Below are 17,236 nucleotides of genomic sequence, written 5' to 3' on the forward strand. Positions count from 1 at the left end.
TGCTTTTCTTCTGTGCTACATCAGTTTTGTAGAGTTTTCTGAGGTGATCTGAGTTTAACCTTGTTGTTTATGTCACTGCTTCAGTGGTATCTCTGCTTTCACCTCGCGAGCTGAGAGCCATGGCTCGCTTTTCTATTGCTGAACAAAAAAGGGAATTGGTGATATTTAGAAACACTGGCACGTTCCTTCTTTTATTTTTATCTTGGACTTGAATTTAAACTGAGAGCCGCCTTTTAAGTTAGAATTGTACTTTATTTGTGCAAGAATGGTTTTTAATGTATTTGTGTTTAAGCTGACATAATAAAAATGAGTACAAATGGAACAAAAATCCAGCAGTGGGTCACACAATAGAGAGAAACTCTGATAGGAAGTAGCACACAGATGGTTCTGTTTATAGTAGCATAAATACAATTATTAATAATTGACATTTAATTTTATTAAATGTAAATGTAGTTCCAAATTTTCTCAAATGCCTTTATTTATTTATTTATTTATTTATTTATTTATTTATTTCTACGTTTAAGGCTGATGGGGTGATTTCCAGTGGATCATATTGGCATTAATAAAGTAAATATTTTTCTTTACCTGGTACTACAGCTTCATTCTCGAAGCTCTTCTGGGCATCAAACTTTTGTCGACATTGCCACAAAATAGCATTCATGATCTTTATCCTTTTATTTCACCACCTTCAGCTACAAATGTGCGCCGTTTTGTGACGTTACAGATTCATTAACCTTCGATCCAGAGCGCCGACACGAACAGCAGCTCTCATAAATACTGTGAGAGTTCACTTTAAGGACACAGGACCCCGAGGAAAAATGACAGCTGTACACTTATCTGTGTCTTTACTGTGATAAGTAAAGTAATATATGTACACAGTATTTGCATTAAAGAAATTTAACTGGCTTCTCTTCCAAAAGCTCGCTTTCTGGAAGCCTGTCCGGGGACAGGACCCAGTATTAGTGCTGCGTGAGCGTGTAAAGAAATTCAGTGCAGTTCTAACTTGTAACGTATGCAAACCAAACGTACAACCAGCTTTTGCCTCATGTTACTTTTTCTTACAGAAAATTTGCCACATTAAAACTGTGTATTGTGTTAGTGTAAGTAAATAAATTTAAGAGTTTATGTAGTATATTTAAATGACTAACACGTTTGTTGTTTTTAGTTCATTTTATATAACCTCTTAAAAACTCTGATGTAAATTTTTGAATACAGCAGTAAGTTTTTAAACAGACCAGAATGAGCGTTTCTGAACCATTTTCTGAATTTTAGGTTAAAATATTTTTTTATTTCTGCGCAAAGACTGTAGATAAATGATGGACAGATGCAGGGGTTAGAGCACTCAGTTGTGAAGGTTGTGTTTTCACTGTTGCAACAGCACAAACAGGCCACACAGGTCACAGAGCCACGCCGGGCTGTTTCCCATCGACTTCTAAACAATCGGGTCTTTTTCAGGACAAAGAAGCTTCGCCCATCAGTGGGTTTGTGGACGTTTACAATCGAAAAACCTATATTGAGTTTTAAATTTAAAACCACACGAATAGAGTAACAAAACATATTTTAGACTGTTACATATAAATTAGCTTCTCAACATCACTATTAGATGCAAATAAATCCTATTTTATCACATACGAGTGCTCTGCAGTGTGCTGTTTAGGTGTGTAGTTACCCTCCAAGTCCAACTGATTGAAGGCTAACGTGTTGTTAGCTTTAGTAATATAGCTCAGTCATGTTGTGTTATTTCTATTTATGTTTTATCAAACCTCTTGAGACGGGGGAAGCTGCAGGTTTGTGATCCGTGTATTAAAATAGCCGAACAGCACGATAAACACAGTCAGAGGTTTGTTGGGCCGTCCTTATTATGTTGTACCTGTGACTGGATTAAGGATCTGATGAAGGACTTGCTGAATTATACTGGACAACATAACATCATGATCATCAGATAAATGACAACTTCATGCACCTTTTAACCATTGCATCAAAGCACATGAAGCGGCACGTCCTGTTTCCTTACAAAGACGGCAAATGGGGGGGAAAAAACGCACAAAAAAGCCCATAAACAACCTCTTAAATCAGTGTTCCTTCCCCAGTTTGAGCTGCTGTCTGCAGACACACAATGGCTATTCTAGATCTAAACACACACAACAGACATCAGAGTTTTAAAAGCAGCCTCTCCAGTGTTGTGGTTTGAATTATTCTGATCTACACATGAACCACTTACAGTGCTCGACGCAAACAAAGCTGACGAGCATCTTCTCTCACTTGCAGCAGTCTCTGCTAAAGCTGCAACATGCAAATCCCAGCCTGCGAAGCCGACACGTTTTCAAGTCAGACTCGGAGGTGATCTTCATCTCCCGTGACCTCATTTCTGTGGATTTAGGTCCGAAATAAATAAAAGGAAAGCGCTTAAGTTCAGAAATGAGACGTATCGATGTGCATATTGTCAACACGGGTGATCTGAAAAAACTGAATTGAATTTCTGCTGCTGCATTTACTCTGTGAGGGGTAACGTTGGGACACACCCCATAAATATGAAAGTGATGATTGGCTCCACAGTTGGAGGCCTGTGTGCTACATACGTTTACTCAGTCATCTTTGTCTCACTCTGCCCAGAAGCCCTTTTCCATCTGCTGTACAGAAATCCTTCATTTCTTCTTCAAGATGAACTGAACTGTTCTTTTCTATTTTCAGACAAAGAAAACCACAACAGCTGCATCTTCCAGCAACAGGTGCGTGCATGTTATCTACAGAGAGGCACCATACATATATTAAAAAAAACACACAATCTGCTTTTACACATGAATCTGTCTCATTCCCGCCAATTTTGGTAATGCGGTTTTGCCAAAGCTGCTGGTGTGTTTGATTTCTACAAAATGTGTCTTTCGGTATCCGTGCCTAATGCTGTCATTGGTGAGAGGTGTCTGTCAGTAATGTGAACCCAAAGCACTTTAACCACGTAGTTCATGGTGTCAAAACCTTTCCAGTGAGTAAAGCTGAAAGTAAAGTGTAATTGGAAAAGTCCCAAAACACAAAAGGTTTCCTGCACGTGCCCCTGCCAACCCTCCGACCTCCTCACGTGGACCTCTTTGGTCTCTACAATGTTTAGGAAATGCTCCGTTGGGTTTAGTGAGGGTGCTGCTCGGATAGAACATGGAGCCAGTGAGCGTGACAAACACTCACTAGCTGTGAATGCTCCAGACTATTAAGCTAGAGCCCCTCCTCATCCTTTTCTTCTTCTTTGGTGCAGCCCTATAGGTTTGGGGTATCCCTTTGGCCTCTCCCCTTTGCTACAATTCCCCTGTGGGAGAGGTCGGTGTCATTTATTTTCCAAAAACTAATTATATCTTTATCCACCCTGATGTTTCTGATTGTGTTTTAGTTTATTGTCGTCATTACACCTGTCTTTACTAGATGCTGTGAATATGTGATGCGTGTGTGTATAGGCACTGTTAGTACGTCTTGCTAGCTTGGAAGTTGTAGTGAGGTGAGCTAACTCTCGACCCAACTGTTTATTTTAAAGGAGTTGGAGCAGGCAAGTTGTTTACTCGGAGGTCTTTCTTTTAACCTTTCATTGTCAGACACAACGCAGGCACACACCAGTTTCACTCACACACACATCGTAATGGGGAGCCAGTAGATTAAAGGCCATTTAATGCTGAATTTGAGTCATTTGCTTTGTTGCGTGCCCTGCAGGTAACGTGTGGAAAAGTTGTAGAGGAAGCTGTAGAGCCATCAGGTGCTACCAGAAAAGAGTCAGTTATATTTACCATGATGGTCTCAGAACAGCAGACTGTGGCCTGTACCATCTTAGGCACATGTGTCAGGTTCAGTAGGTGAATGGATGGTTCTTATAGCGCTTTTCTACTCTGAGCACTCAAAGCTATTTATACAACATGCCCCGTTCATCTATTCTTACAACCACTTTTTTCTATGCTTAAGTGCTTCTAACATTCACACATTAATACTCCAGTGAAGGCATCAGAGAGAAACTTGGGATTCGTTTCTAGAACAAGGATATTTGGCAGAATAGTAGCTGACCTGCTCTCTTTGTTTTGGCCCAACCAGCATAGCTGTGGTCTGAAAGGTTTTCACTGAGGTGGGAGACTGAAAACTTTACTGGGTGTAAACGGAGGCCCGTGTAGCCGCCTTGTCTTCAAAGAGCATAATTTGCGTTCTTGTTTTGATTTTCGAATCCACACACCAGCAGAGAGACGGAGTCACAGGGAGAGAACAGGCGCTCCGGAGAGTCACTGAGCTGAAAAGAGGCATGCAGCTACAGCAGAATGTTACTTCAAGGCAAATCTCAAAGGGACGAAGCGCCAAAGGCTGGTTTAAGTTTTATGTGCAGCCAGCTTCATGGTATAATGCTGGACTGTTTGTTACAAGTGATCTATGCCATCAGGGAGCTTTCATGTTCAGGCCTGCGAATCAGGCTGAGAGACACTTGCATGCACATTTGCAAGAACAAATGTAAGGGTCCATTATTTTGATTTAGCGTCAGGATATATTTGGTGTTAGCGAGTGCTCCATAGAACCAGCAGCTGTCAGATTCAGCTCTATGAGCTGAATAGAAATGTAATCAGTTGTTCTGGAAGCAGAACTGAGGGTTTTATATGCACCAAAATGTACAAGGAAATGATTTATGGCACGTGCGCTATTGACTAAATTAAAGCTTGTCGATAAACTGCGTGACGGGCCCTCATGTGATTTGTATTTCCCAGAGGAGTAGAATTGGTCTGAGATCGAGTTATGGCATTAGATTGACATCGTTTTCAGTGAGCACTCATGTCCTATGAATGGAGACGTTGTCATTGCAGAGAAGGGCACATCCATCAGATTGGAAATGTTTCACTAAAACAGCTTTTCATTGATTTGTATTGACCTTTTGCCCTGAGGAGACAAGAGCACCCAAACCATGTCAGCAAAACGACCCCCGCGGCAGCAGAGTCACCTCATCCCCTCACTCAGGGGCAAAGATTTTAGTCCCGCATACACGTTTATAATGCATGCATTCATCCTGCTGCAGTAAAAGCATTAAGGAGGCAGAATAGTTACAAGATTATTCACAATGTTCTTTCGGCTGGTATCAGTCGGTATTTTTGAGTCTCATGGAAACTCCCAGTGTGTTTGTGATAAGTGGTCATCCCAGCTGCATTGCACACATTCAGAGCTGCGATCACAAACGTGGAGAAGCCAGAAGGAAAATCAGGAGGCCTAATATCAGTCAGGCTTTAAACCAAGTCTTTAGATAATCCTGTCATCTTTGTTTTCAGTCAGCTTCGGTGACAAAGCTGCGATCTAAAGCGCAGCGATAAGAGATCTGTGACTGTGCAGCACGTTTTAATTAAAACCTACCTGAGCTATTAGAATCCAGGGATCAAAAATCAATTACACAGATTTAAGATATCACAGAGGGAGACAGGTGCCACACGCGCATTAAAGCAGGTTTCTTTCCCAAACAAAAGACGCACACGCAGCTTCATATGAGACAACGGGCAAAAAACCAGAAGAGTAAATCACGCCTGCATGTGTGTGAGGGGCAATAATAAATGAGAACGTCGAGGAGAATTAGGCTTTCTAAGAGTCTTTTTGTGTGTTTTCTTTTTGCAAAGACATTTTCACCATAAATTCATGCACAAGATTGTAAATTGGTGCATAAAAATTCACCACACAGGAAAATGTCCTCGTTTTAGGGGGTCGAGAGTTCAGCCCCTTTCTTTAATTTGACACCCATCTGTGTAGGCAGAGAGACCGATATAGACAGCATGCTTCACCCCGAGGTGTTAAATTAGCACCTTCCCACCCTCCATTCCCATATGCTATCATGTTTCCGTGGAGACAGAGTGAGCGGGTAAAGAAGGGGAGGAAACGGGGTGAGGAAGTAGATGTAGGAGGTGAGAATTGGAGGACAGGGATGCTGAAGGAATGACATAAAAAGAAGAGGGGAAGGAAAAAAAGGAGAACTGAAGGGAAATGTGAGAGGGAGAAAATGATGAAAGCGCAGAGGAAACATGAGGAAGTAAGGAAGCAGCTGAGCAAGGAGGTTAGAGTAGGAGCAAATGATGAAACTCAGATCAAAGCTCAATCAATTAAACAGTCTTTACTTCCTTCCGGGACCACAGTTGGTGCACAGTGTGTGCAATCATTGTAACCACGACGACCGTGATCACGAGGCTGCAGCAGGAAGTAGAGTTGTGATTTCCTGCAGAGATGCAAATTTTAACCGACGGCAGCAGTGCTACAGTGACAGCATGAGCCACAATATAAAGATATCAGATCGGTGTTAATGTGAATGCTCGGTTCTGCAATGCATCATGGGGCTTGTAGTTTACAACGATACATTTTTATAGTTCCACAGTGCTGTGCTGTAAAAACTCACTTCATGTTTTGTCCACTGTGTGAAGTTCAGCGAGTGGCTGAAGTCTAGAACCTGTGGACATCACCAGTGAGATAAGATAAGATAAGATAAGATAAGATAACCTTTATTAGTCCCACACGTGGGAAATTTGTTTTGTCACAGCAGGAAGTGGACAGTGCAAAAGTTATGAGGCAAAAATTAGAATACAATAAGAATAAATACAATACACAACTGTACAGAATAGAATAAAATACTATATACAGTAGAATAAAATAAATATACAATAAGATAAAAATAGAATACAAATACAAATACTATATACAACTGAGTAAAAATACAACGATGACAGAAAGGATTATTGCACTTAGTATTATTGCATATGTATGGATGTGTGTGCTTGTTCAGTTAAAGTCTTTGTTGTGGAGTCTGACAGCAGTGGGGAGGAAAGACCTGCGAAATCTCTCCGTCCCACACCGTGGGTGCCGCAGTCTCCCACTGAAGGAGCTGCTCAGTGCTGTCACAGTCTGCTGCATGGGGTGGGAGATGTTGTCCAACAGGGATGACAGCTTAGCCGCCATTCTCCTGTCACTCACCACCTCCACTGGGTCCAGAGGGCATCCTAGAACAGAGCTGGCCCTTCGGATCACCCTGTTCAGTCTCTTCCTGTCCCCAGCAGAGATGCTGCCGCCCCAGCAGACCACGCCATAAAAGATAGCAGAAGCCACAACAGAGTCATAGAAGGTCTTCAGGAGTGGGCCCTCCACCCCAAACGACCTGAGTCTCCGCAGCAGGTACAGCCTGCTCTGCCCTTTCCTGTAGAGGGCGTCTGAGTTATGAGTCCAGTCCAGTCTATTGTTCAGATGAACACCAAGGTACCTGTAGCTGTCCACAGCCTCAATGTCCATACCTTGGATGTTCAGTGGTTGCAGTGGAGAATGCTTGTGCCTGCGGAAGTCTACCACCAGTTCCTTGGTTTTACTGGCGTTGATCTGGAGGTAGTTCAGCTGGCACCAGTCCACAAAGTCTTGGGTCAGACCTCTGTACTCCTTGTCGTCCCCATCAGTGATGAGGCCGACTATTGCAGAGTCATCAGAGAACTTCTGCAGGAAGCACTGGGTGGAATTGTGGGAGAAGTCTGCAGTGTAGATGGTGAAGAGATGCTCTGCTAGTTACATAAAATGACAACTCGGATATCAGCACTTTCCAAAAGCTCGACCAAGAAGGAAGTGTTTAATTATCTTTGATTTAAAGTGGGTCACAGCTGATGCTTGTCTGAGGTCACATGGATCATTCCCACAGTCCAAAAGGCCCTTTTGAGGTGAACTTTGAGCACAGGATGACGGACGTCTGGAGGGAGTGTTAAGGCTTTAATTAAAGCAGCACCACAGGGATCCCATGCAAAGGTGCTAACATTGAGTAATCTGAGTCCAAGTGATTAATCTGGGCTGACTGCAAATGAGGAAGTGAAACTGACTAACCTGAGTAAATGTAACCATGCGTAACCTTTTCCACAATCTGATGGGTTTTCAAAAAAGCTTCTAGTCTGTAGGTTTTAGAGCCGGAAGAAACTGTTCGTGTACATGACTCGTTTGTCACATTTGAGTCGAAGCTTATTTTAAAGTTTTAATAATAGGAGTTAAAAGGTCACGCCATTCTTAAACCTTTCAGTTAACAGTAGAGGATCAAATGATACACCCACTGCTTTGAACTCATTTAAGTATTAGAAACTGTGTTCATATCCAAGACGCACTCATCAGCTTTCATAAATGCAAACATACGTGTTAGCATTTAGCTGCTGTACTGAGTTTGACCACATTGTTTCTTCATCCCAGCTCTTAGACGGCTTTCTTGTCATTTTGTAGTTAGATGTTATGGTGGAGCAAAATCTGACTGACGCTACTTTGAGTTCATTTTTAGCAAATGGTTCATCGGTCAGTGTTAAATGGCGTTTAAAAAAAACAAACCCCAAAAATGAACCACTCATGTGAAAATGCTCAGTAATAAGTTTGCATTGACGTTGGGTGAGACAGCAGCCACAAAACCTTCGGAAAGCCCGGACAAAGACTGACACAAGACTTTTGCACAGTACTGTATATTACTTACATTTCTCAAAATAAAAATGAAAAGCTGTTGACGAGTGGGATGGTATGCTGTTGCATGTGGTGTTGAGTAGCACATTGGCAGCACTCCCCATCTGCTCAGTTTTGCAGCTCATCACATATGAAACCACACTGCTGCTGTTGAGTTCTTACTTTTAATTGCGATATTTAATTCTTTTTTTTTTTTTTTTTTTGAGTTGGGGGCAGGGGAGTTCTCTTTTTTTTTTTTTTTTTTTTTTTTTTTTTTAGTTTTGCCTGTGAAACTCAAGCTTCCTCTCCTCTGATCGCACCAGTCTAACAGTTTCTTCGCACTTCTGGTGTGCCTCTGGCACTTTTCAAATTGTGTCTACTTCAACATTTTTATTTCTTCTGTTAATCAACAGTCATATTGTTGGTGGGAGAAGAGTGAAAGCATGTCACGCCTTAAACAGTCATTTTCAGGTTAGTTTAGGAAGCTAACGTCATGCTTTTGTGTTTGCTACTGTCAGGAAGTGGTCACCTATCTCTGTCCAAAACTAGAAACATACCTACTATTAATAAACAACGTGGTGCATCTTTGTTCTGAAGTCAGAATATAAAGATGTTTCTGTGAAAACCAAACTGGATACAAAGAATCCAAACTGGAAACAAGCTGACGTAAATAGGAAGGGGTTTTGTGGATTCTATATCTGGTCTTCTGAAACTAAATGTGGCCACATTTGACAGGTGCTCTCAGGAGCTAATTCTGGTGCGCCGTACAGGTGCAATGTACACAAATAAACACGCACTTACTAATTAACATATTGAAATGCTGGGATTTAATACCCCAAAACTGGAAAATAAACTTTGTGGACAAGCTGTGGAATTTTCTGACATGTTATTTGGTGCGTTGTTAAAATCAGTCCAAAAGGCAACAACAGCACAAACATGGTCCAGTTTAGAGACTTGGCTGGGGTGAGCAGCAGCTACAGCTTCCTGTGTTAGCGTTCGTCGGTTACGTGTCATTCCCCTAAAAAGAAGTGTTGCAAAGGGGGAAACTAGCTGCAGAAACCAAAGCTGTTTTTAGTCACAGGCTGCGGAGTTGTTGCTGCTGTAAACTTGGACGTTTTACTGTAATTTTTACCACCGCTTGGTCCTGATCATCACTGAGCTGCACACGATTGAAAATGTGGCCTCATACAGCAGCTCAGATGTACTTGTCCTTCTCTCTGTCTGCATGCAGATTATCACAGCAGGTTGTCATGAATGATACGTACGCTGTGGTCAACAAGCCCAAACACGCCCATCCACCCCCATCGGCTCCCACCTACTCAGCTGTACCCCTGTCCAGATCCAATCCTGGAAGCAGGTAAAGAAACTAAAGTGTGCTTTATGCAGACATTTTAGGATTTTGTGATGCACAAACATGTAAAAAGAATAAATGGTTATTGTTTATGAAAAGTCTCATTCCACACCCTAAATCCTCGCCGTCTTCTACTTCACCACAGCAGTTCGTCTGCTGTCGTCTCAGCATATCGCTTGCATCCTGTGTGGACAGATCTTCTGTCACACTAACCCTGTGCTGGTCCTCCTTCACTACATGATCCTTCTCCGTGGTCGTGGCTGCTCAATCTTCAGCTCCTTTGTCCAGTGTATCCGCTCTCCTTCCTCTGGACATGTCCAACCAATCGCAGCCTTGCCTCTCTAACTTTGTCTTATCCTCGCCATTCTGCCTGCAGTCTATTCCTGACCTTTCTTTGTTGCTTTGGCTGATTGACCCCTTCACTCCCTCTTGCCTCTTTACACCTCCACCCTAAAGGCGTGGCATGCTTGCTGGACGCCCTTCCTGACACAACCGCAAAGGGATTTGTCCCAGGATCTTTCACTTGTTACACTATAGAGCCACAAGACCTCCACTCACTGATCATGGCTGTTTTGTCCTTTCAGGACAATGCCCACCTCCCATCACTATGACAACGACCCCAAGAGTGTGTCAGCTGCTCCCATCTACAGCACCGTCAAACCCCGAGCTAAACAGCAGAGCCTGCCACCCTCAGTGACACCCATCTATGACATAGCATCACCGACCGGTCAAAAGCCTGGGGAGGGCTCAGACTATCAGCTGGTTGCAGGTAAGAAGAGGGTGGTGAAGGAGGGGCGGGCGAGTGCTGTTTGGGATTTAAGGGGACGTGAAGACTCGAAATGTAAGGCAAGGCAAGTTTATTTGTATAGCACAATTCAACAACAAGGTGATTCAAAGTGCTTTACAGAGACATTAAAAACAACAATAAAAAGCATGATTTAAAATTGATTTAAAAAAATCAGTAGATAAAATCAGTAGTTAAAATATAAGTTTTGAAATTTAAGCTTAAAAGTGTGGATTTGGTGCAGCTGAGAACAGGTGAGTCTTCAACCTGGATTTAAATAAACTGAGTGTTTCAGCTGATCTGAGGCTTTCTGGGAGTTTGTTCCAGATATAAGGAGCATAAAAGCTGAATGCAGCTTCTCCGTGTCTGGTTCTGACTCTGGGAACTGATAAAAGACCGGATCCAGATGACCTGAGGGATCGGGAAGGTTCATACTGGGTCAGGAGGTCACTGATGTATTTTGGTCCTAAACCATTCAGAGCTTTATAGGCCAGCATCAGGACTTTAAAGTCTATCCTCTGACGGACAGGCAGCCAGTGTAAAGACCTCAGAGCTGGACTGATGTGGTCCACTTTTTTGGTCTTAGTGAGGACTCGAGCAGCAGAGCTCTGAATGAGCTGTAGTTGTCTGACTGATTTTTTTTTTTAGGTAGACCTGTAAAGATGCTGTTACAGTAATCAAGCCTACTAAAGAAGTAAATTCACTCTTTTCTTCCTGCAGCTGAGAAATCTTCAATGGACTGTAACGATTATGAAGATTTTTCCTCTTCAGTCTCAGATGTGACCAGCTTCTGTTCGCCTGGTAGCATCGGTCAGTACACCTGTTCTCACAGTTAATGTAATAGTACCTCATTTTGTTGTTCATGTTGTCACACCTCACAGACTCATAATTTCAGGTCTTTCCCTCTCAACTTTTTGTATATAGACACTTGTAAAGTTATGCTTGGCCAGTGTTGGGACTAGAGATGGCACGATACCACTTTTTTATGTCCGATACCGATACCGATATCATAAATTTGGATATCTGCCGATACCGATATGAATCCGATATAGTGTTTTTTAATCAACAAAACTGCTTTTTTAAATATCTTGCTGCATTTTGTATAAGTTCATACTCAAGTTTAAAACAACAACTACACTAAAGCTATTCTGTTATACCTGTATGCAAAAAAAAAAAATTTCATAGTTCAGCAATACTGATCAATCTAATAAACTTAAACCTACACCATCCTCCCTATTCTGGTATTTTAAAGAGTACTTAGCGTAAATATTAAGCAACCTAACTAATAGGGTTCCAACTCCCAGCAACAACAAAAATAAATAAATAAAAAATAGGGAACCACCCCTCACGCTCCACCTCATGATGCTTAATCGACGTAATCAACCTTAATTTGATGCAGTGTGGAAAAAAAATACACAGAAATCAATTATTTTTCAAGAAATATTAAATAGATTCAACATCTTTCTTCAACAAAATTGCAGACTGCACAGATGGTACCTTCCCAAAGGAAAAAGTACTATAGCTTACTAGGGTATATATATTAGACTTAATAGTTACTATATACAATAATGGACTTCTATACATTTTACATCAGATTAAAACTTTGGGTGTAAGATTCAGATAAATATTAAATAATTAAAAGCTAGACATTTTAAATGAGAATAAGAAAGAAAAGTATGTCTTTGTGCCCCTTTTCCCTGTTCATGCCCTATCGGCCCCCCTGGCTAAACTTTGCTAGATCCGCCCCTGCACAGTTACCAGCGTCAGCTACGTAGAAAAAGATCCTCGAGTAGAAAGTAATATTAAATAAATTCTAACAACAGCTGATCAAGCTTAAACGTGCTGCTGTTGTTCAGCCGCTGGTTTCCTCTGTCTGGTGCAAAGTGGGCCAAAAACAAACAAGAGAGACGGACTCGCGACAGAAAAGCCGATCAGCTGATCATTAAGCAGTTTCATGATTGAAGTAGCAGCCGGAGAGCGAGAGGCAGTCGCTCGTTAAGCTTAACGCAGGAATGCTTTACAAACATTCAGAGATGGACTTACACACTTGCTTTACTTCTCTCGGGGATAATTTGTCGGAGATGAAATGCGGGGTTGCTAAGCGAAGCTCCACATGCTATCCAGACCACCGACAGGTCCCGCATGCCACAGCCGCTCTATCACGTGATGCATACTGCTCCGACGTGCTAATGTTCTGAGGTGAGTTACAGCGTGTTGCAAGTTTTGTGAGGTGCTTTCGTGATATTTAATGGATCGGATTACATTTTTTATTTTTCTCCGATATCCGATCCAGTAATTTAGGTCAGTATCGGACCGATACCGATACGTAATATCGGATCGGTCCATCTCTAGTTGGGACTAACGCGTTATTAAGTAACGCGTTACAGTAACTACGTTATTATTGTGGTAACGAGCACAGTAACTAGTTATTATGCCAAAACCAGGAACGCGTTAGTCGTTACTGGGATTTAGATAGGCTCGTTATTCGTTGCTTCGTGTGGTGGCTATCGCGGAGCTTCCACAGATTCAGTAACATTAGCAAGTGGTGGAGGCCAGCAGGTGGATGAGGGAAAGGGGAGGCAGGAGGAGGAGAGACCCGAAGCGGCCGCCGGTCCGAGTGTCAGGTGAACTGAACTTCAGGTAAGAAGTTATGACCTGCAGTCTATCTGGGTCAGATATAAACCAAGTTTAGGTGGAGTTTATTTTCGTTATGCTGACTTTTCTTTACTAGCTAGCATGACAGAGTTTCTATACAGCTGGGTGGGTGCTATGTTACTGATGTTAAACTTTATTTTGTTCATAAGGTTAATTATTAGAGTTGCCAACCGTCCCATAAAAAAACGGAATCGTTCCGTATTCAGAGAAAATATTACGCGTTTCATATTGAGGTGAAAAGGAACACAGTTTGTCCCGGACTTCAGCTAGAATGAAAAAGACACAAAGCTGGAGTTATTCTGTGTTTACGCTGCACAGCTGCCTCTTCTTCTCTCATCCTCTCCCCTCCCTCTCCCGTTTCTACTTCAATCATGAAACTGATCAATGATCAGCTGATCGGCTTTTCTCTCTTGTTTGTTTATCGCCCACTTTGGGCCTGAAAGAGGAAACCAGCGGATGTCGCGTTAAACAACAGCAGCACGTTTAAGCTTGATCAGCTGTTGTTAGAATTTATTTAATATTAATTTCTAGTATCAGCTGATGTTTGCTGGAGCCACAGCTGTAAAGCTGCTGGTCATGATGTTGGTTTGGATATGTGGTGAGAGGGAAACATGAAGATGAAACCAGGAGATGTCCTTACTGAATCATCAGAGCTGAACAGGTGATGGAGAAACAGGTTTACCTTTTAGGTGACATGAATGAGTTGAAGTTATGAACTGTTTCTGAGAGACAAATAACACCAGGATCCTTTTCTAAGCAGCTGACAGCTGGTAACTGTGCAGGGGCGGCTCTAGCAAAGTGTTGCCAGGGGGCAGGTAGGACATTAACAGGGAAAGGGGGGCACAAAGAAATACTTTTCTTACTTATTCTCATTTAAAATGTTTCGCTTTTAATAAATAATTATCTGAATCTTACAACAAATGATTGATAGATTGATACATATATACCATCAGAACAGTGTACATCACTGTCACAACAGCGTTTGTTTTCATTCAAAGGCTTTATGATTTTTCCTATAATGGCGGGACGGTCTCTAGTCAAAATGCCCGAGCCGATTTATTTATTTTTTTGTCCCAGTCCAGCCCTGTATGCAGCTCATCTGCAGTCTGGTGTTGCCTACATCTTCCTATTCAGAAGGCAGAATTTCTGAGTTCTGAGTACAATCAAAGCACCACGACTGCAGTTTTTGTGTTGGATGTAAAAGGGAACATGACGCTGTGACGTAGGCTAGAATCATGGCGGCGGTCAAAGTTACTTTGCCTAGTAACTAGTTACTTTGAAAGTAACGAGTAACTTGAAGTAACTGAGTTACTTTTGATAGAAGTAACTAGTAATGTAACTAAATTACTATTTTAAAGTAACTTACCCAACACTGCGCTTGACACATTTGAACACACTCAGTAAGCATCATCTTTCTACACGGAGAAGGGGCATCGTTTAACCCAGTCCAACTCATTCCTAACCTAATCAAATACTCTGTGGATTCTGTAACTAACCAGCTAACACACAAGAAAAAATAGAGCAAAAAAAGAAAACAAACACAAGATCCTGAATGGGAGATTCCACACTCTCGGTGCCGGGCTCGGACTACACAATATGTGTTGTAGTGCTCACTGTGTCACATTAGGCCAATTAGAGAGTCGGTGTGTCTAAAAAGCATGTGTGTAAATATAGGTTGAGTAATAGCAACTAAGAAATGTCATTTTAATGTGTATGTAATGATATAGTGGTTGCATGTTAGTGTTTTAAGGGCATGTATTGTGCTCATTCTAGCTTCATATATTATTTTTTTTTATCCAAGGACTCAATGGGTAGTTGGCAGGACTTGCAGTTCAAAATAATTATGTCTTTTACTGGTGCTGTTCATCCTCAATCAAACTCAAGCCACTTTTAAGCTAACATACTTCTGACTGGTTGCTGCTCATAGGCAGAAAGTCTTTAAGCTAAGCATAAGAGTGACAAGAACGACAAGAAATACTCAGACTGAGATTTCGGTGTGGACATTAAGCTTTGGGTCAGGACTTTTTTATAGAGAGTAATGTGAACCATGTCTGACCTCTGTGTAGATGGATCGTCTCAGACGTTGTCTGGGCTCAAGTTTGGTCGGTTTTCAGTTTCTTCTTCCCGCCTGATTAATGTGTTACACTCTGCCCATCAGGGACCTTAAAAATGAACTTTCTTTAAGAACAATTTAACCCTCGTTCAGCATAGACACAGCTGTGCTAATGTGTTTTTAACCAGTCTAACCATAGCTAGTCACCAGGTATCACATCTTTGTTTGTCAGCCATTCAAACTATACTAACTCTCCAAACTGTTATTTAGTTTCCATCTTAGTTTGTGTCCAAAGTTTAAAACATGTTCTTACTGATGTATTTAATCTTTAGATGGAAACAAACTAGCTAAACTGCTAGCTTCTAGCTAAACTGCTAAACGTCTAGCTAAACATCTAGCTAAACTTTGTAAATCCTCTCTTTCATGGATGAAAGAGGATTAAGCAATATTATAAAACCTGTGACTAGTTACACTGATCATTTAAACTCTGTTGCCCAACCCTGGAGACCTGTCAGTCTAGTTAAAAATGTTTATTTGTTTGTTTGTTTGTTTGTTTGTTTTTTTTGTCACACTGTCACTTTGCTGCTCTTGTTTGCACATTTGCACGTGCATTTTGTTGTCTGCTGTCTGTTAACAAAAAAAAAGAAAAAAAAAGTCATCCTTAGATAGTTAGTTAGTTTTTGTTAATTTATGTTGTAATTCATGTTAGGTCAGTCTGTCTTGTCTCTGCTAGCCAGCTAACTACGCCTCTTAGTTAGCTAGTTTAGTGTTTTCTGTTTATTTATGTTGTAAATTTATGTTGCATGTAGCACCTTGGTCCTGGAGGAACGTTGTTTCGCTTCACTGTGTATTAACTGTGGTTGAAGTGACAATAAAGTTGACTTGACTTATTTGCTGACTGGGAACCACTTGCTGACCAGCTGGGGAAAACGCATTTTCCCAAGTGACTGAGGATTATCAGGGGGTCGCGATCTGGTCAGTAGTCCTGCGAAGAGAGAAAGAGTTTGGACTGTTTAACTCTCTGGTCTCTGTTTTTCAGAACTGAAGGAAGATTTTGCTCCAAAAATGAGTAAAGATGTCAAATAGGTGCTCTTGGAAACCTTTTGGGTGTTCCATTGGAGCTTTTCTAGCTGCTCAGAAATAAGGATTGTTTTATGTTTATTACTATTATCTGACAGCTACACTGTGGTGTGCTACTAACTATTTTAAATTTTGCTTATGAATACTGAACATGGTGTAGGTGGTATGGGGGAGGTGATGGTGATAAAAAATGTGCTAGTTGGCAGTGGTGATGACAGAAGAGAAGACGGTTTACTCACAGTTGGACTGCTCTCTTATTGCTGCATTTGTGTGTCACATAGTGAAGTTATACTTTCTCTGATTTTCTTTATTTTGTTATTTTTCAGGGTTTAACTGTCGGATTCAGAAGCCCAGAGGACCCAGAGATCCTCCAGCTGAGTGGACTCGGGTGGAGAGATGAACTGGTTTAACTGGTTTATCAGAGACTGTTGGACTGGACTGGACTGAATTAGACTTGAATCTGACTGTTTGTGTGATTTGATTTGCTAAACTGGTGTCACTGTGATCATCTGACCGGGTTCAGAAAGCTGCCTGTAAATATTTATTGAAATCATGCTTGACGTGTCTGTATTTTATGTATTTAAAGGTTCAATTTACCTTTTTGGTGGGAATAATTTAATATGTTAAATATTTCGAATAGACGTTTACAGACTTTGACCACAATCTTAAATCATATTTGACCTCCTGACCAGGGACTTTATCTTATTTTAGATGTTGAATCTTCACTGTCACTATCATTTGAAGACACAAAAGCTCAGTATCACTAACATTTGATTTTGTAACGTGAGTGTTAATGACAAATTGTAAAAATAAAAATGGAACATCACATCTGCTGAGCATAATTAATTTTTTTACTAATAAAGGATTTCTGTTAACTATAAGGTTT

The 17,236-nt window shown here is 41.3% G+C and overlaps 1 protein-coding gene across 3 annotated transcripts in view; it reads left to right on the top strand.

Annotated features, from left to right (window-relative positions):
• ptpn18 (protein tyrosine phosphatase non-receptor type 18) overlaps positions 1-17,178 on the top strand; it is a 35,538-nt gene extending 18,360 nt beyond the window's left edge. For 2 of the 3 annotated variants that reach the window (XM_026155333.1, XM_026155332.1), the window contains exons 12-16: positions 2,692-2,729; positions 9,659-9,784; positions 10,363-10,547; positions 11,283-11,372; positions 16,677-17,178. In XM_026155333.1, the coding sequence (XP_026011118.1) occupies positions 2,692-2,729; positions 9,659-9,784; positions 10,363-10,547; positions 11,283-11,372; positions 16,677-16,750 (513 nt within the window). In that variant the 3' untranslated portion in view covers positions 16,751-17,178. Of the gene's footprint in view, positions 1-2,691; positions 2,730-9,658; positions 9,785-10,362; positions 10,548-11,282; positions 11,373-16,309; positions 16,357-16,676 lie in introns of all 3 variants that reach the window. The other variant, XM_026155334.1, reaches the window with a different exon arrangement.
• The last annotated feature ends 58 nt before the right edge of the window (positions 17,179-17,236 follow it).

The sequence above is a fragment of the Astatotilapia calliptera genome, chromosome 20, assembly GCF_900246225.1.
Source record: "Astatotilapia calliptera chromosome 20, fAstCal1.2, whole genome shotgun sequence".
Classification (NCBI taxonomy): domain Eukaryota; kingdom Metazoa; phylum Chordata; class Actinopteri; order Cichliformes; family Cichlidae; genus Astatotilapia; species Astatotilapia calliptera.